The sequence below is a fragment of the Mustelus asterias genome, chromosome 2, assembly GCF_964213995.1.
Source record: "Mustelus asterias chromosome 2, sMusAst1.hap1.1, whole genome shotgun sequence".
Classification (NCBI taxonomy): Eukaryota; Metazoa; Chordata; class Chondrichthyes; order Carcharhiniformes; family Triakidae; genus Mustelus; species Mustelus asterias.
The window spans coordinates 89528684-89549369 of record NC_135802.1 but is presented as its reverse complement, the minus strand read 5'-3'; the positions used below and the strand labels follow the sequence as shown (position 1 = coordinate 89549369).

At 41.1% G+C, this 20686-nt stretch overlaps 1 protein-coding gene across 1 annotated transcript in view; it reads right to left on the bottom strand.

Annotated features, from left to right (window-relative positions):
* Positions 1–20407, bottom strand: part of tspan13a (tetraspanin 13a) — a 47567-nt gene extending 27160 nt beyond the window's left edge. Inside the window, exon 1 of the mRNA XM_078238440.1 lies at positions 20134–20407. Coding sequence (XP_078094566.1) covers positions 20134–20196 — 63 coding nt within the window. The 5' untranslated portion in view covers positions 20197–20407. The remainder of the gene's footprint in view (positions 1–20133) is intronic.
* Positions 20408–20686: the final 279 nt, after the last annotated feature.

Below are 20686 nucleotides of genomic sequence, written 5' to 3'. Positions count from 1 at the left end.
GGATAAAGGAACTGGATGTATGGTTGCAAATTTGCCAGTGGCACAAAGATAGGTAGGAGAATAAGTTAAAAAGAGGAGATAAGGAGTTTGCAAAGGGATATAAATAGGTTAAATGAGTGGACCAAAATGTGACAGATGGAGTAAAATGTAGGAAGATGGGAAGTTATTCATTTGGCAGGAAGAACAGAAAAATAGCATATTATTTAATTGGAGAGAGATTGCAGAGTTGAGAGATGTCTGATGCGCTAGTACAGGAATAATAGTAAGTTAGTATGAAGCTGCAGCTAGTGGTTAGGAAGACAAATGGATCACTGACATTTACTCCAAAGGAAATAAAACATAAAAGTAAGGATGTGTTTCTGGGTGTTGGTGAGAGTTCATCTAGAACTCTGTATAGCTTTGGTCTCTTTACTTAAGAGAGGATATAACTGTAATAGAAGCAGTTCAAAGCAGGCTTCCTGGGATGAAAGAGTTGTTTGATGAGGAAAGATCGGACAGGTTGGGTCTGTACCTATAAGAATTTAAAGTGATTGTATTGAAATATACAAGATTTTGAGGGGACATGACAGGGTGCATGCTAAAGGGGGTTTACCCTTATGGGAGGGACTAGAACTAGGGCAGCGATATTCTCGCACAGTGCGTAGCAACCCTGCCTCTGAGCTAGAGGTGCCGTGTTCAAATTCCAGTCAAGGACTTGATGGCCGATGAAGGAGTGTTCATAACATGGCAAAACAGGTTGAGGAACAACTTGTAAATCCTTTTAACTTCGGCCGGAAGAGTGGGAAAGATTCCTGGTCAGCCATGTGATGGAAAGAAATCAGAGACTCGACCATCACAACCATAACTCTTGGCTACAACTTGCATATAAAAAGTAGACATTGGCACTGCATTTCAGACTCCTTGGAGGACCAATTATCTGGATGGTCATTGTGGATCAGATTGGTACCAACAACATAGGGTTCCATCTCCATTCTGGCTGGGGTAGATTCAGAATCTGCCTTCTTAACCTACCTGTGGTGGAGATCTTGGGTGCAATGGGTTAAATCTGCTTTCGGTCAGACAACTCAAGAAGGTTACTTCAGTGCAAAAGGAGGCCATTCAGTCCATCGAGTCTGCTCCTACTCTCCAACAGAACATTTAACCCGGGTCCACCTCATCCCCCACCCCACCTCCATAACCCCTAATCCACCTAACTCACATATCTTGGGATACTAACCAATACATTTTGGATACTAAGGGGTAATGGACAATCCACCTAACCTGCACATCTTTGAAGTGTGGGAGGAAACTGGAGCAACCAGAGGAAACCCATGCAGACACAGGGAGAACATACAAACTCCACACAGACAGTGACCAAAGGCTGGGATCAAACTCAGTTCCCTGGTGCTCTGAGGCAGCAGAGCAAACCGTTGTGACACCATGCCACCCTCGTTAAGAACTTGGGGATTGTGATTACTGATTTCTTACGAGATAATCACAGGAGACCTACAATAAGTTAGGATTATGTTATTTTTCAAGTTTATGCAGGGGGAGTGCCACTTCAGAGAGGTCTCTGTAGCAGGCTCTGATGTTTACATGAAGGATGCATATATTTATATCATGCTTTGCACGCACACATTGTTTAAATTTTGGATCCAACAATACATATAGGTTTTACCAAAAGCAGCACATCTCGTATTTGTCACAATTAACCTTGTTCCTATTGCAAAGGCTTCTACTCATCTTTGTGTGCCTAGCCCTGCCATCATTCGCTGTCTGACTCCAAAACTTTATCATCCCTAAATAAAGAAAACTGGTTTTGTGTAACAAAGGAATCTGTAACCATTTTTAAATTATTTTCTTACTAATTACAGATTCTTAAACCTCACTACACAATTATATTAAACTACAATCTTTGACATTTTATTCCTCATCCCCAACAGGGATCCAGTTTAAAAATAAGGGACTTCCTATTTAAGATGCAGATTAGGCAAATGTGTTTCTCTCAGAAGGTCGTTAATCTGTGGAATCCTCTTCTTCAGAGATCAGTAAAGGAAGGGTCATTGAATATTTTTAAGACCGAGTTAAACTAACTCCCTTTGAGTCAAGAACTTAAGGATATAAAAGGGTAGGCAGGAAAGTCGAAGTCATGATCAGAGAAATTATGATCTTATCTAATGGTGGAACAGTATCAAGGGGCCATATAGCCTCCTTTTTCTCAACGTTTGTATGCTCATATGTACATAAGGTTTTCATAGAAATCACAGAAACCCTACAGTACAGAAAGAGGCCATTCGGCCCATCTAGTCTGCACTGACCACTATCCCACCCAGGCCCTACCCCCCTATCCCTACATATTTTACCCGCTAATCCCTCTAATCTACGCATCCCAGGACACTAAGGGGCAATTTTAGCATGGCCAATCAACCTAACCCGCACATCTTTGGACTGTGGGAGGAAACCGGAGCACCCGGAGGAAACCCACGCAGACATGAGGAGAATGTGCAAATTCTACACAGACAGTGACCCAAGCCGGGAATTGAACCCAGGTCCCTGGAGCTGTGAAGCAGCAGTGCTAACCCACTGTGCTACCGTGCCGCCCTTTTTTTTGCTACCATTGTAATGATAAATGTTTGGTATTATATCATTGCTGCTCTTAATATTAATGACCCATGCTACACATACATTAGATATGGTTTTGCTACCATTGAAGGAATGAGAGAGGAAGGATGAAAATTAGAAGTCGAAGAGCACATACTAGAAGGTGAGACTTAAGAATTGAAAATGTTGCCAAGTAAAGCTTATGCATCGGATATCTATAGGTAGAGTTGCTTGCCCTGTTTTGCAGAATAAATTTGCATGTTGGCATGAAATCTGACAAACATAACAGAAGATTAGTGGGAAAGCACGTCCATTTTTAAGAATGAATATGATCCCCTCCATGGGGTTAACAGGTGAAACAAATACAATGCATTCACCATGCATAAATCATCATAAACGTCACGTGACTGGATTTATTCTTTGCACCAATGTTGGAAATCCTATATCCCAACTGCATCAATGAGGTGAAATAAGCTGAACAACTTTATTTTGCAATGATTTGATCCAGGGCCAGGAAGAGAAATCATGAGCCCTGTTGCTTCTCCGCTTTCCAGGCTCCTTACTCCTGTATCCTCCCCACAACCCCCACCTCCATTTAGCCCTCCCTCTCCATCATGCACAATATTTGCCTCCTTTCAAGATGTACCAATCAAGTCACCAAATAATTACAGAAAGGTATGAGTAAAATGATAATGCCCATTGTTGGCATCTGGTTATAAATATCTAATGTATGTGTAGCATGGGTCATTAATATTAAGAGCAGCAATGATATAATACCAAACATTTATTATTACAGAGAGAAAATGCACTACTTACATTGTTCAACAATTAGTCTATTCTGCAACCGAGGTAAGGGACAAAGACAGGGATCAGAGGTAAGTCAAGATAAACTTTAGAGAGAAAAGCTCCAAGTTAAAGAAAGAGCAGGCTTGACAGAAGCATAGGAGATCAGAGAGGGCATCCGAAGGTTGGTGACTTGGTGCTGTGGGCCGTAGGGGTAAAGGTACCATTTTGAAGCAGTAATGTTCTGCTATCATGGCTGAAGATTGGAAAGCCTGAGTGTACACGGGGAACCAGAGGAAAGAAATTTCACAAGGCGAGACTGAAACCCTGTAGGTGGATCCTTGTTGAAGCCATCTGAGCGGGAGCAACATTTGGAGAATTCCAAATTGAGTTCTTCAAATATGGAGATTGGAATTCCTTGTGGAAAAGACAAAGTTTCAGTGAGATGGGTTTTTCACACTATTACAAGCTTCTGGGTGGGTTGAGGAATCCATAGAATCTGCTTGGTCGCCGCTGTAAGATGAGGTAAATCCAACTTTTAATGGAAGTTAATACAATGTGGAATATGGACAAAACTGGCTGAAATACAGACAAACTTAAAAATCCATGTTTCAAAACACATGGACTTAAAATGGCTGCAAACAAGACATCAACAGACAAAGAGATACACAGCCTTATCAAATCCATCTCGGAGACAAAGGACGATGAGTCATGGCAAAACTAGCCTGCTAGTTACACAAAAACCGGCCCTGATAGACCTGGCTAACAATGCCACCCATTGCAATATCTTTGGACAGTACACATTATAGACTCCAAGTTGTCTGCGAAATCCAACAGGTTTGGGCCCAGGCTGCATCTTGCAAAACCATCTCGATGGGAAAGTGATCAACATCTCTTGAGGACCAAATAAACGATTTTGCACCTCATCAGCTCCAAGCACTCATCAAAATTCAACCAACCGTTGGGAGAAAGCTGTCAGAAATTCAAAGGCTGCATCTTTTTAATTGGATTTAAAATTGGATAAAGACAAAGGACAGGAGACTCTTCTAGCCGGAACACACAGATGGTTCACTTCTCCGCAACTACAGCCACGGCACTCCTCCAAGCAGAACAAATCAACTTTGACTGAGCCACAGCCTTGTTCCTTATCAACTCCAGCAGCTGAAAAGACTCTAAAATTACTCTTCAACCAAAAAGAAAGAAATTCAACAAGTATTTCCCAGCAAAGACCCAGGACACAACCCGAGACTGAAGGTCTGGGTTGCACAGCAAAGATTTTTATACCTACCTGACCACACGACTAAGGTGCGTGTTCCTTGAAGGCAAGATGGCCCTGATCTTTTCTTAAAGACAGCACTGCCTCTTTGACCCCAGGAGTATAATCTACAGTCTCCAGAAATCCCCAAATAGACAAGTGTTGAGGAAGGGTGGTTGGGAATTGTATAAAATTGTGTAAACCTAAAAATATCCATTGTGTCATTATAGTCTCTTCCTTCCATAGCATAGTAACTGATTGTGTTGGCATGTTGACAGGTCTGGTTAATTTCATCCCTTCCTGAATAAAATTTGGCTTTTTGTGTCACCCACTGGTCTCTCTTTTCATTCTGGTGGATCATAGGGCTAAATCATAATTCCAAAGTCTAGAACCACAGGGGTTCAGGTGCCTCATAAATGCTCATTCAAGCAGGTTCACTGGTCAGGCATAAACGGTGGCTTACTTTCTCTCTCTCCTGCAAAGTCAACCCAGTGTGACACTTCCGCCATTTCCTCCACCTGCAGGAGAGACACACATGTCCAAGAGTAGTAGCAGAGACCACCACGTGTGGAGTAAAGGCCCACTACATTGTCCTTTACTGGGGAATATGGTACGTCTCACCACAGTTTGCCTGTTAATTCACAAATACCTGGTACTTACCCTGAATATTGGAATGCCAAAATAGATATGGTAAATTGTTTTATCTTTCCTAATTTGTATGTGTCTTTAAAGATATAGCTGGGGTGAAGGAAGTAAATATTTGCATCATTTTCTTATGCTTTTTGTCTGGTGCAATAAAGTTCATTTATATTGTTTAATAAATGTTTTATTGTGTGTGTTAAAAGTTCATCAGCAGACTCCTGTGAATTTGTTGAGTAACTTTACCTCCACGGTTTCTAAAAATATATACAAGGGTCCAGGTTTCATTTTGCAATCTGACTTGTCCAGTATTAACATTAGTTGTTCTAACACAAGACATACTGCTTGAAGACTGAGATAGTGTGCAAATGTCTTTGACAGGCGGCATGGTAGCACAGTGGTTAGCACTGCTGCTTCACAGCTCCAGGAACCTGGGTTCGATTCCTGGCTTGGGTCACTGTCTGTGTGGAGTTTGCACATTCTCCTCGTGTCTGCTTGGGTTTCCTCCGGGTGCTCCGGTTTCCTCCCACAGTCCAAAGATGTGCAGGTTAGATTGATTGGCCATGCTAAAATTGCCCCTTAGTGTCCTGAGATGTGTAGGTTAGAGGGATTAGTGAGTGAACATGTAGGGATATGGGGGTAGGGCCTGGGTGGGATTGTGGTCGGTGCAGACTCGATGGGCCAAATGGCCTCTTTCTGCATTGTAGGGTTTCTATGATCCTTTGTAGGCTCTGTTGTGTGGTTGTCATGTCAATGATACACCCATGTCTTTTGTAATGCTGTACAAAATATTTCCTGCTTTACCACAAGTAAAGAAATAAATTAACTAGCACAGGAGCACAGCATAAATTGTATTTGAACATTGTTATTAAAACAACTGTTCAATTTACTCAATTTTAAGTACCAGTAACGAGTCATGTTTTCCAAATGGAACAATGTGGTAAATAAAAATATTATGGGTGGCATGTTGTATAACTACAAGTATTGCATTATTCAACAAATCATTACAGCTGAATTGTTACAGATTGAAGGCTCAGTGTAGGTTGATAACCCTCACTTTCAAATTTGGACGCTTAAGTAAACTAACCTCATGAATTTTCTTTGAAAGTAGCTGCATCACTCTCTTTGGCAAAGGGCAAATGGAACAGATACAATAACATTTACACCATGAAAATTCATCAATATCGGTCAATGAATTAATAAAATAAGGTGCATGGACTTGCTAAAATTCACTGGAGAATGAGTTATATGACATGCCAGATGCTTAATGGAAGAGAGATTTAAATAATCCACATGATAATAAGTGCAGACAAACAAAAGCATGACAAAATAAAGGATTTTTTAAAAAAGGGAATGGAGGAGGAGGAAAAACCAACACAGCAAATATTCCAGCCATTGAGATGGAAGAACAAAAATGTCGAAAGAAAAATTTGCCCCCCTCATTCCCCACATGTTGTGCTTCAAACCAAAATAATAATCCCCATCTACTCCCTCCCAATGCAGATCTTTTGTACGCCATAAACACCAATCTGCAGAGAGGAAAATGGAAGGCATCACTGAAGTCCGAGATTGCTATAGTTCAAATAAGAATGCCAAGCAGAAAGACAGATGGGCAGATTTTGAAGCTTGAACTGAACACTATAAGAGGCTGAAATAGGAGAATGACTTCCACCTCATAGCAAAGTTAGAGACACCCTTCAAAATAGAACTGGGATGTTGCACAAAACAGTCAAGTAATCTGTATCTGATGTCCCTAGTGCTGTGGAAACAGTAATGACATCACAAATTTTATCAGCAAGTTTAATCACACTTGGCGAATGCATGACCGGTTGACTGGTAAGACTGGGGAGGGTGATGGAAACAAAGGGTGGGGGGAGGTTTGAGGCTGTTGTGGAGGTAGTGTTTAGAGTACGAGATAAGGGTTCATGGCAAATAAGAATATGAGACCAACAGTAAGTTTGTCTTAGTGAGCGAAGAGATGCAACAGAGGCAGCTGAACAAATTGTCTCCGAGATGGAGACTAAGAAATCCATGAGCTCTACACACTTGCTAGAGGAGTGGATGGAGTGAGCATGGGAGAATAGCTTGATGGGGTAGTTATTAGCAAAGAAAAGGAGCCTGTTATTATTTTTGCCATTCAGAATAATTAAACTATTTGAAGAGCAAAGTGGGACTAAATTGACCTGCATATGGTCAAATCAGATCAAGCAATTGATCGATAACACAGGTACAACCCAGCTTGCATCCCTTGGACTTAGTAAACTGCAGATAGTGACCATATCAGGGAAATGACAAGAATGGGAAAGTGATGAAATCATGTTGGAAACTAATGCATCAAAACTGGAAGCAAGAGAATAAGCTAATCAACAATTGCAGAGATATTATGACAAACGCAAGGGCAAAAGTTTGGCACTTCTGAATTTGCAGTTGTTATTGACTTGATGAAGTGTTTGTCTTTTGAGGTGAATGTGCACAAGGAAGTGATGCTGAGGTGGTTTAATTGATATAGATGATACCAAGAAGTGGCCTCATCAATGATTGCAAAAAATAAAGTGGCTCTGAAAAATCATTTATATGGTTAGAAGAATTTATATAGATTAAGAGGTGATGACAGGCAGGCAGTTAACTCAAAGGGTAAGGAAAAGAGGATCTGAGATGGAGGCTGCAATTACTTAGAATAAAGGAATTGGCCAATACAGTAAGTGAGAATGCAGATCACACCAATGATCGGCATCTGACTCCATAGGGCAAAGCAATAGTAAATGCTACAAGGAAATGTTACTTTAGTATACAATTAAGTTATTTTATAATTGGAGTTAGTGGAAAATGTATATATATTTAAATTAGGATGGTATGCCTTCTGCATGCAAACCCTGTTGGCAGATTTAACTGAAGAATGGAAGGTTGGGAAAGGTCAAGGATGTCTATTGGAGATGCCATGCATGTAGCAAATTATGACTCACACAGGTGGAGTGAGTGTAAGATTGAACTAGTAAGCTTCAATAAAGTGAAAGTAGAGAAACCATTTGCAAAGAATAATTCACGGTTTACATAAGAACACACCACAACAAAGCATCTTTTACACCTAGGAATATGGCAACAAGAGTCCGCTATTTAGCCAGCAAGCCTATGCTATCATTCAATGAAATCGGAGCTGCAACTTAACTCCATGCACCCACCTTTGCCCCATATCCCTAATCTATCAATCTCAGCTTTTAAATCACCAACTAATCAAGCATAAATTGCTGTTTGAGAAGAACTCCAAACTTCTACAGCTCTTAGAGAGAATAAGTGCTTCTTAATTTCACTTCTGAAAAGTCTGGTTCTAATTTTATGACCATACCCCCTCCCTAGTCCAAGACTCCACAACCAATGGAAATAGTTTTTCCAACCTACCTTGTGTGTTTCTCTTATTATCTTGAAAACGTCAAACAAATTACACCAATATATTCTAAATTCCACAGAACACAATCTAATTTGTGCAACTGCTCCTCAATTTAACCCCTGGAGTCCAGGTGTCATTCTGGTAAACCTACACTGCACTCCAAGGCCTACATACAATTCCTCAGGTGTGATACCTGCAACCTCTCGTAGTATTCAAATGTGGTCTGACTAGACCTTTTATAACTAAGCATGACTCCAAAAACTATATTCGATTCCTCTTGGCATAAAGGCAAGAACTCCATTAGTCTTTTTGAATATTTTCAGCACCTGTTATTGACATTTTAGGACTGCGCTGTTTCTCACTTTCACTATTTAGAAAATACCCTTTTCTATCCTTTTTCAGTCTAAGATGGATAACATCACATTTGTCTACACTGAAATCCGATTTCCATAGTATCACCCATTCACTTCATGTATTATTTTATCTACACTGCTTAAATTGGCCACTTACCATTGTGCCATCAGTAAATTTGGATATGTGGCTTTCTATCTTGTATTCACTAATGATTTAAATGACAAGGATTAGTTGAGGCCACAACTGGAAGACCAATAGTCAAGTCCTGCCAATTGTCATACTTTCCCATTATCCCTACTCCCTGTCTCCCTCGGCTCAGTTTGTTTATGAACTATTATCTACATGAGCTTTCCACCTGAGCCTCCTCTCTATTACTAATGTCTACCCCTTGTCAATGCCCTATTTATCCTTCACACTAGGACCTTAGTCCCACCCTAATTCAAGTGAAGCCTGTCCCGAAAGTAAAGTTCCTTTTCTCACAATACTGTTGCCTGTGTTCCAAAAAACAGAATCCTTTTCCTCTCACACTATTCCTTCAACCATATGTCACCATCCCAATCTGTTTATCTCTGTGCTGATTTGCACATGGCACAGGTAATAATCCACAGTTTATAATTTGAAATTAGTAAAAAAAATCTGGAATTAAGAGTCTACTGATGACCATGAAACCATTGTCAATTGTCGGAAAAACCCATCTGGTTCACTTTAGGGAAGGAAATCTGCCGTCCTCACCTGGTCTGGCCTACATGTGACTCCAGGCCCACAGAAATGTGATTGACTCTCAAATGCCCTCTGAAATGGAGGGCATTTAGGGATGGGTAATAAATTCTTGGCCCAGCCAGTGATGTCCACATCCCGTAAAATGAATAAATTTAGAAATCTGGAAGGTCTATCCTTTAACTCCTATCACTGTCCAAACAGGATCGTTTCACTATTCTTTCCCATGTTGTAACCTTTTCAATACCCTTTCAAGCTCGTTCAAATGTTCACACCCTCGCATCAGGTAGTGTGCTAAATGATTGAGCATGCTATAGCTGTTGAAAATTCTGGATTATTACATTACATTTAACAGTATACCCAGTATATGATCAATTCACGGGGTTGTCTCTAATAAACAATAATTACTCAGTTGATTACTGTAAAAAAGTTTTGACAATCACGACATCAAAAATGCAAAGAAAATGCTGTTAAGATCCAAATTATATTAAAATTACTCAATTTAGTCATGAAGAAAAGATAGCACACATTTCAAAAAATTAGGATGAAACCTGAATGGAAGAGAAACTAAAGGTAGGAAGTAGGGAACTTTTCCTGAGGCTCAACAATTTATCTTGTGTAACTGAATCATTCATACTGTGTATTCCCAGGTACAATTCTTGATCTACACTGTGTTAGTTACTCCCAGTCAGAACAGCAGGAAAATGGTACAGTTGGCCTCAACAATCTTGTTCTCTCTAATCCAGCTGTATAAACGTAGCCAAAGGATCACTTGCGATGGCTTGATTTCTTGTTTTTACACCATTATCCCCGGTGTCCCCCAAGGATCATTCTTCAACCCCCAATTTCTCATCTACATTCTGCCCCGAAATCATCCAAAGGTACATTATTTGATTTGTATATGCTGATGACACCCAGCTCAATTGCACCACCACCTTTCTTGATTCCTCCACTGTTGTTAAATTATCAGACTGTGTACTCAATATGCAATACCAGATGAGAAGTTTCCTCCAATTAAATATTGGCAAGACATTGAAGTCATTGTTTTCAGTCCCCGCTACAAACTCCACTCCCTAACTTTCAACTCCATCACTCTCCCTGGCAACAGTGAGATTAAGCCAGTCTGTTCGCAACATTAGTGTCACATTTGACTCAGAGTAAACTTCCAAACTCAGTCATGCCATCTTGAATATCAGCCATTTGCACCTATATCACTTCATTCCAAGCAGCACAATGGCACAGTGGTTAGCACTGCTGCCTCAGTGTCAGGGATCCAGGTTAGATTCAGGCCTTGGGTGACTGTCGGTGTGAAGTTTGCACATTCTCCCCATGTCTGCATGGGTTTCCTCTGGGAGTTCTGGTTTTCTCCCAGAGTCCAATGATGTGTAGGTTAGGTGGATCGGCCATGCTAAATTGCCCTTGTGTCCCAAGACGTGAAGGTTAGGGGGATTAGTGGGGTAAATACATGCGGTGACGAGGATAGGGCGAAGAGTGGGCATGGATAAGGTGCTCTGTCAGAGCATCGTTGCAGACTCGATAGGCTGAATGGCCTCCTTCTACACTTTAAGGATTCTATGATTCCTCTCCTGTCTCAGCTTATCTGCTGTTGAAACCATCATTCATGCTTTTGTTACCTCTAGACTAGACATTCCAAACTGGTGTCCTACATTCTACTCTCTATAAACTTGGGCAACAGAATTTTGGGTGACGTCATGCCTTAGCTATCCCGCCCCCCATCATCCATGCTCACTGACCTACACTGGTTCTCAATCAAGCAACAGCTTGACTTTAAAATTCTCATCCTTGTTTTCAAATCCATCCATGGTCTTGCCCCTCCCTAGCTCTGTAACCTCAACCTCATAACCCTCCAAGGTAGCTCCTGTGAAGTTGCTTGGGGCATTATTTTAAAGGTGCTATACAAATAAGTTGTTGTTGAGTTAGGTAGATGGAAAGTGGCCAGAATTCCCAGTTCTGATCACTATCCAGAAATTCCTACAGAAGCTACATGCTTGGGTGTTGGACAAGAACAGTATTAAGCTTCAATGTGGTTGAGTAGCCTGTCGAGACTTACCATGAAGGTACACATGAATCATGTGGCTAATTGAGACAAGTTACAGTCTCAGGATTGAGGGAGAAAACCAGGGTTAAACAAAACAGAACTCATTTTCCCTTTCACTCAAACAATTGTTCTTTTCTAATAGTATCTTACTATGAACACATTTCTCCATTAGGTACCAGTACATCTTTCCTTGCAATATATTCACTTAGGTTCAAATACAACAATAAAGCTGACTGGTGATTCTTGCCAGCCATATTAAGTGTAGCTGTGCTTCAGATTCCTGGGCCTCATTATTGAATCAATGGTCAATATTCTTAATGCTCCAGAATGCATTCCAATTTTATAGTTGCTGTATAAAGCCTGTGCAGTGAACGTGCGGAAGATTCGGCAAGGCCTCCTTTTTAACCTAAATAAGCCGAGCCCTCACGTAGTTGAAATGACTGCAAAGCCTTTCAATTGCTCCAAACATGCAGTTTATTTCCCTTCCTTGGGTAGCCATGGCCTTTTAATAAAGCCACTTATGAGTGGCTTTTATCACTATCTGTTATGATTTTGGTTTCAAAAAGCCAGTTTGCTACTTGCTCAGTGTTCCACATCAAAATGACTGAAGTTTTACATGCTAACCGTGTTCAGTTGGTAACACACTCTCCTCTAAATCATCAGGGATCAAGTGTCACTCCAGGGCTTGTGCACATTAAAAAAAAATCAAGGCCAACACTCCAGTGCAAGCTGAGAAAGCACTGCACTGCCAGCGGTGCCATTCTTCAGATGAGACATTAAAGCAAGGCCCAACCTATTTGGTTGGATGTTAAAGATGCCGCTATTTTGAAGAACAGTGGAGTTATCCCTGGTGTCCTGGCCAATGTTTATCTCTCAATCAACATCACAAAAAAATTATCTAGTCATTATTATATTGCTGCTTGTAAGAGTTTGCTCTAATCGTTTCCTACAATGACTACACTTCAAAAAGCACTTCACAGGCTGGAAAAACAGCCTTTCTTTTTTTCAATGTGCCAGAAGCCCTTTGTAAGCTGCTGGTGCTAGAAAATCTACTCTACATATCAGTACACCACAGGGAGAAATTACATTCTCTGTCCCACTGCATAAGTTTATTGCAGATGTTAAACCTTGCAGCAATTACTGTTCACTATTAAATTAAAAAGGTATATAAATTAACTGACAGATTAAACATTACCATTTGTACAAAAAGTTGTAGGCATCATTTCTCAAACCTACACCCACTGTAAACACGCAGGGACACTAAACTGTTTGAAAATCAGGAACATTGGTGGGGTTCTACTGAATATTCATTTTTGAAATGATGCATACCTGCTCCCTATGGCAATTCAAATTAGCTATAAATAAGGTACTTCCTATTTATTTTTCTCCCCAAATAATGGAAGCATTAATTATAGCTTGTAAATTAGTTGCCAGTAACATATTCTAGAGTAAATGCAATCATAAGTTAAAATCAAATCCTAAAACACACTGCATTCCTGTGCTAATTTTAACAATGAGCTACAGAATATATCTACTCATTGTTTATATTATAATTTCTTTATTGCCTTAAATGTCCTCCTCCAACTGCAAATGCACTATATTTTCATGATGTAGAGATGCCGGTGTTGGACTGGGGTGGGCACAGTACGAAGTCTCACAGCACCAGGTTAAAGTCCAACAGGTTTATTTGGAAGCATGAGCTTTCGGAACGCTGCTCCTTCACTCACCTGCGCTCCAAAAGCTTGTGATTCCAAATCAACCTGTTGGACTTTAACCTGGTGTTGTGAGGTTTCTTGCAATACTTTCATTCCTTAAAACTGCCTTGCAGAAATACTTAACAAGCTCTAACATATTAAATCACGTGGTCTTGGAAGTTGGCGTATTCAAGGTAAAATAGGACTGAATAGTGAGGAGGTGTTGCTTTGAAATCAGCACAGCCTTTTAGGTGTGTTGAGAAACTAAAATCAGATCCAATGTGCACATGTGAGCACCACCTGACTGAACAAGGAAATAAAAATGTCAGAAGCATTACTACTCTCAATCTCTAACTCAGTGACACCTGCTCAAATTTACTGTCGGGAAGTGATGTATTTCTCATAATAAAACAGTTCCCATTTAGATACCTTTAACCTTGAACTCTTTTTTTTCTTCAAATGTTTTTAACTTCATACTTGATCATCGTCAAATTGTACAGTTATTTTCTGGTAAACAACTGCACACGACCCTTCAATCCTGCAGTTACTACATCACAATACCCGAGAAGATTGATGTACACCAACAAATGTAATGCTGTGAAGCAAGCATTCAGAAATTTAGATTATTGCAGAGCCCCTAAATTACAAATTTGCATCACTCTATACTTCTTATATGCTGATATTTCTTCAGGAAGTAAAAAAAAGCAAGTCGATTACTGGAATGGAGGGATTGTCCAATAGGGAAACGGTAAATAGACTGAGGCCTTTATTCTCTGGAGTTTAGAAGCATGTGAGCTGATCTCAGTGATCTCATTCAAACATACAAAATTCTTACAGGGCTTGAGAGGATAGATGCAGGAAGGATGTTTCTGGGGAGGGTGATGGTGGTGGTGTGGCGGGGGGGGGGGGGGGGGGGGAGTGGAGAATCCAGAACCAGGGGACAGTGTCTCAAAATAAGGGGTAGGCCATTTAGGATTGAGATGAGAAATTTCTTTACTCAGAAGGCAGTGAACCTTTGGAATTCTCTGCCCCAGAAGGTTGTGGAGACTCAGTCGTTATGTTCAAGACTTATGTTCAATAGTGCAGGGGATAGTGCAGGAAATGATGCTGAAGTCGAAGATCAGCCATAATCTCATTGAACGACAGAGTAGGCTCAAAGGGCTGAATGGCCTACTCCAGCGCCACCGACAGGACAAACCCACAAGAGGTGGTGGCACATGACATGCATTTGGGAGGCAGTTGCTCTGGAAGTTCCCAACATTGATTTGGACTCCATGAAGTCTCATGACATCAGCTCAAACATGGGCAAGGAAAGCTCCTGCTGATTACCACCTATCACCCTCCGTCAGCTAATGGATCAGTACTCCACCTTGAATACAATTTGGACTAAGGGTGGAAAGGACACAGTTGCATGCCAAACAGCAGAAGTAGCGTGCGATAAACAGAGCTAAGTGGTCCCACAATCAATGGATCAGATTTAAGCTCTGCAGTCCTGCCGCAGCCAGTCGGGTAAGGTGGTGGGCTGTGCCCCTCGAGTTTCAGTACAGCTACAACACCAATATCTACCCAACAATGTGGAAAATTGTCCAGTTATGTCCTATCTACAAAAAGCAGAGCAAATCCAACCCGGCTGATAACCATTCCATCAGTCTACTCTTGGTCATCAGCAAAGTGATGGAATGGATCATCAGTGCTATCAAACAGCACTTACTCAGAAATAACCTGCTCACTGAATCTTTGTTTGGGTTCCTACAGGGCCACTCAGCTCTTGACCTCGTTACAGCCTTAATCCAAACATGAACAATGAGCTGAACTCAAGATGTGAAGTGAGGGACAAGGCAACAGATGCAGTGGAACAACACCACCTGCAAGCTCTCCTCACAAGCCACACACCATCCGGATTTGGAACTCTATCGCCATTCTTACATTGTTGCTGGGATTAAAAATATGGAACTTACTTTCAAAGAGCACTGTGGTGTACCTACACCAATACAGTGGTTAGCAGTGCTGTCTCTCAGCGCCAGAGACCAGGGTTCAATTCCAGACTTGGGTGACTGTGTGGAGTTTGCATGTTCTCCCCATGTCTACATGGAATATCCTCCAGTGCTCTGGTTTGCTCCCACAGTCCAAAGATGTTCAGGTTAGGTGGATTGGCCATGCCAAATTCCCCTTAGTATCCCAAAATGTGCAGGTTAGTAGATTAGCCATAGTGAACGCGTGGGGTTACAGGGATAGGGCAGAGGGGAGGGCCAGGTGGGATGCTCTTTTGGAGAGTTGGTGCAGACTCGGTGGGTCAGATAGCCTCTTTCTAGGGGGTGGCACAGAGGTTCGCACTGCTGCCTCTTAGCGACAGGGATGCAGGTTTGGTTCCAGCCTTGGGTGATTAGTTTGTGGGGAGTTTGTATGTTCTCCCCATGTTTGCATGGGTTTTCTCCAAGTGCTCTGGTTTCCTCCCACATTCCAAAGATGTGGTTAGGTGGATTGGCCAGTCTAAATTGCCCTTTAGTGTGGCAAAATGTGTAGGTTAATGGGATTAGTAGAGTACATGCACGGGGTTACGAGGATAGGGCAGGGCGTGGGCCTGAGTAAGGAATGATTCTATAACATGGACAGCAGTGGTTCAAGGTGGCTCACCACCACCTTTTCAAAGGCAATTTGGGATGGGCAATAAAAATTGGCCTAGCCAGAGAAGTCCACATCCCATGAAAGAATAAAAAAGGTGAAAAGTGAACATGCATTACACGTAATCAACTTGACTTCAAACTTCTTGTTTTTTTTTCTGGTTTATATAAGATGGCACACTCATCAAAATAATTTTGTAGTTTCACATACTTAATCTCTCCAGATAGAAAGTTAAGCTGAACTGGTAGCCAATAATATGCCCTTAGCGTCTGCATTTAATTTTGCATTTAGAAGTCTGTTGACAGTGTTCCATTATGAGTTTTTTAACATTGTGCACAATTGACCTATTTTACCTCCAAGGCTTTCTGTCAAATAGGGTTGCATCAACTTCTATTTAGTCCATTCTATTTTCTAGAATAATCCACATCCCTTTCAGTTATATTCATTTCCATCCTCCAACTCAAATCATGTCTTTGTTATACCCACAACATCCTAATTTCCTACCAATACACCAGCTGGCAGATTTTATAATGTAATTTCTAATAGTGCGTGCATGTTTACAACTTACTCTCTTTTTCCCCATGCATTCACCAGTTTCTACCTGTTCCTTGTTTCTGATGTGCTCTTTGGTGAAATGGCGTCCTTGCCTACCTTTGACTGCCTTCTACCTGACAATCCATCTTGTTTAGAATTCTGCTTCTCCAGGCCCATACCCACCCCAACCTGTCCAATTTAATAGGTCAGCGGCTTAAGCTTCAGTGGTCCTATTCCTATACGATTTTATTCTTATTTGGTTTACTTGTAGTCTTCTGAACCTGTCCTTTTCATTCCAGGAGGATGGAGGTATTCATGAAAACAATGCTGTTGTGCTCGCAACATGCTGCAAAGCCACTCATTCACCTTAATTTTCAGAGTGAACTCTCTTATTCTTCTATACTGGAATTATGCTTAAAATATAGTTTGCATCCTCTATCAATTTGCTATGAACATACAAATTAGGAGCTGAAGTAGACCACTTGGCCCCTTCAGACTGCTCTACCATTCAATATCATGATTGATCTGGCGTTGTGAACTATTCCTCATTTGTGGTTTTAAATGCCAATCTTTTATTTCTTCCTAAATTTTTTCTTCGTATCTTTTATTTCTTCCTAAATTTCATCATTTAGCCCTACATGGACAATTACCAGTCAGTTCCTATCTGCCCCTTCAGCATTCCTTCTAACTTTTCCTCAATACATACTGCTCTAGCTCGAGGTTGACAACTCATCATTCTGTATACATTGCCCCTATAATTTACCACCTATTCATTTTCCTAAGGAACAATCAAGTATAAACATAATGTGTGACATGTAAGCTGTGTCTTTGCCCTCTCAGCTTTGCTAACCAGCTGCTAGGAATTTATCTTTTCAATGTTGGACAGTGTTTGGAATCTATTGATAATATAGATTGTAGATAGATTCTTGATAAGTAAGGGGTGAAAGGCTGTCAGGAGTAGGTGGGAACATGGAGTTAAGATTACAATCAGATCACCATGATCTTATTGAATGGCAGAGCAGGCCAGAAAGGCCAAGTGGCTTAAATTCACATGTTCACACATAATCAAGAGGGTACCAGTCTTGCTTATTTTATCAATGTTAATTCATCCAATGTCCCTTATTACTCTGCTTCCTTCAGCACTGATCCTTCTGACACAGCAACACTGGTCCTGATATCACTGGTCTGATTGTTTACTCAGGGTCTGATTTTAGGCTGGCCACAGCACTTCGACGAGATGACTCACTTATTACCAATTCCTACTTTCAGCTATCACTCCCTTTTGATGTTAGTACAAATATTCACCCTCAACTCTCCCTCCCTTTTGAATGTGTTCACTCTCAACCATCTCTTCCTTGTCTGCTCTGCAAGTACCCTGATTAAGACCAACTTTGAACTTTAAAATTGCCCAACATTTTTGTACCTTTAACAAAATTTCGATCTACATCCTAAAAATGTTGTACCATGTTTATGTTAACTGGGCTATAAGTCAGTCTAATGATTTAGTTTTCTGTCACTTGCCAGTTTAAAAATTCGATAATTGGCATGCTCTCATTTTACAATAATTGTTTTTTCATTGAATAGTTGCGAGCACTATTTCTATAGCAATTTTAAGACTAGAATAGTTACTTCCAAATGTAGGTTTCACACTTAAGGGCAGAGGCAGGAAATACAACAGAAATATTTAAACAAACTGCACACAAGGAGGAAGTCAACAGAATGTTCACAGCTTGGTATGGCTCCTGCTCTGCCCAAGACTGCAAGAAACTACAAAGGGTCGTGAATGAAGCCCAGTCCATCACGCAAACCAGCCTCCCAACCACTGACTCTGTTTACACTTCCCACTGCCTCGGAAAAGGAGCCAACATAATTAAGGTCCCCACGAACCCCAGGACATATTCTCTTCCACCTTCTTCCATCAGGAAAAAGATACAAAAGTCTGAGGTCACGTTCCAAATGATTCAAGAACAGCTTCTTCCCTGCTGTCATCAGACTTTTGAATGGACCTACCTTGCACTAAGTTGATCTTTCTCTACACCCCAGCTATGACTGTAATGCTACATTCTGCACTCTCTTTTCCTTCTCTGTGAACAGAATGCTTTGTCTGTATAGCGTGCAGGAAACAATATTTTTCACTGTATATTTGTCACATGTGACAATAATAATCAAATGTGTCAATTTCTAAAGCCCGATTTCCCATTTATCTTCAGAATTACAATCTCTGAATCCTTTGCTGGAATTGCTCAATTTAACTGATAAACATCCCTTTTCTGAAGAAAAATAACATGGAAGTTAAACTTTTCTTTGAACAATGCATTTTGATATGCAGATAAACTTCCAAACACGCAATCTGGCCAATTTTCTCAGGATCTCACTGCTTATAGATAAAAATTCTGGATCAACATGTTACAGTTACTGCTACTGGTGTAATAGAGAGAGAAAAGAGTAAGAGTCATTATTTGCAAAGTAAACTGGTTTTAAAATCTTTAAAAATTGTACAATTACCAAAAGTTCAAATTAAGTTAAAAAATAATGACCACCTCGCTAAGAAACTGGGAATTCTGAAGCAGTGAAATAATTAACACTGGTATTATCACTTCCTGAAATCGAGTGAACCAACTGTGGACACTGGCACAAAAAATTAATTCAGTTTTGCATAGAAATGAGACAGTGTACCAGACTCCAAAGAGTGATTTCAAGACCATAAATGAACCATTGGTTTCACACAAGACCTGTGACCAATTCTCATATGACATTGGTCTGAACTCGGGTTATTTTATTCTCAATAAATACTCGTCACTCTGATCACTTATAAAGGATTAAGCATTGCAATCCAAAAAATGCTGCCAAAAACCAGAAGGTACCATTTTTCATCTGTATTAATTATTCACAAAACAGACGGATGACATGGGGTATGGCGCTGCTTCTTTTAACCTTAACGTTGTTGACAGCTATCCAAAACATGTACAATGAATTCCAGCCTCACTAAAATTGTCCTTAATACTAAAATTCGGTTAAAAAAAATGACGAATCTCGGGCACAGTAGTGCAAGTGCTGAATGTTGCAAGATACACGCCCAACCACACAGCTTCCTGAATATTTTGCTGCTTATGCAAATATATTACCAGAGCCCATATGTCGGAGTGTAACACGTAATGTGCTTTCACGGGGTTGCGGGGACGGTGCGACGGATTTCGAACAGATTTTCAAAAACCACAGAGTATCACCACACACACAAAAAAATGGTGAAGGATGGAACCGGGGCGGTGAATGTATAAGACCTCTGAAGCAGAGTCGCCGAACAACCTTCTATCTAACAACTGCACCGAATATAAATTCAGCCCGAGAGGAAATCAATATTTCAAATGTATCAATTGCAAATCAGAAGAAGCAAAGGAATAATATTTCGGGGGGAGGGGGGTGATATTTTCAGTCATTTCCGTCATCTCCCAGCCCTGCGGGATTGCTGCCATATGTCTCTCTCCCTCTTCCCACAGCAGCAGGTACTCACAATGTACAGCAGGTTCAGCACACACAGCGAGTTCTTGGAACAGGTGAAGCCGCCGCAAACCATCCTCACAATCAAGCCCCTGGACACAGCTGTGCAGAAAAGCCCCGAGCTCCGGGGACGGCGAAGGACAATCAGCGCCCGCTCCGCTGCCCCAACAACACAATCAAGCCTTCTTCCACAGGCAGCAAACTATTGGCTTGAAAATGACGCAAACCCAGCAGCAGCGGCACCTCTTCCTCCCTCAGAATGCAGGATCGCAAAGACAGGCTGCTCGGAAGCGCCAACAATGCGCAGGCGCCTGCCGCCTGCAATCAGCTGACGTTTGCTTTGGCCCTGATCCCCAAACTGCTGGGAATGAGTTGAGGGACTGACAATGGCGAGTGAAGTCCTGTAGAGGCAGTCAGCCGTGTCGGGTCGGGGGAAATGTGAACACGGGGAGATGGTGGGCCATTGGTATTAATCGCTAGACTATTAATCCAGAAACTCAGCTAATGGTCTGGCGACCCGGGTTGGAATCCTGCCAGACAGGTGGTGGAATTTGAATTCAAATTTA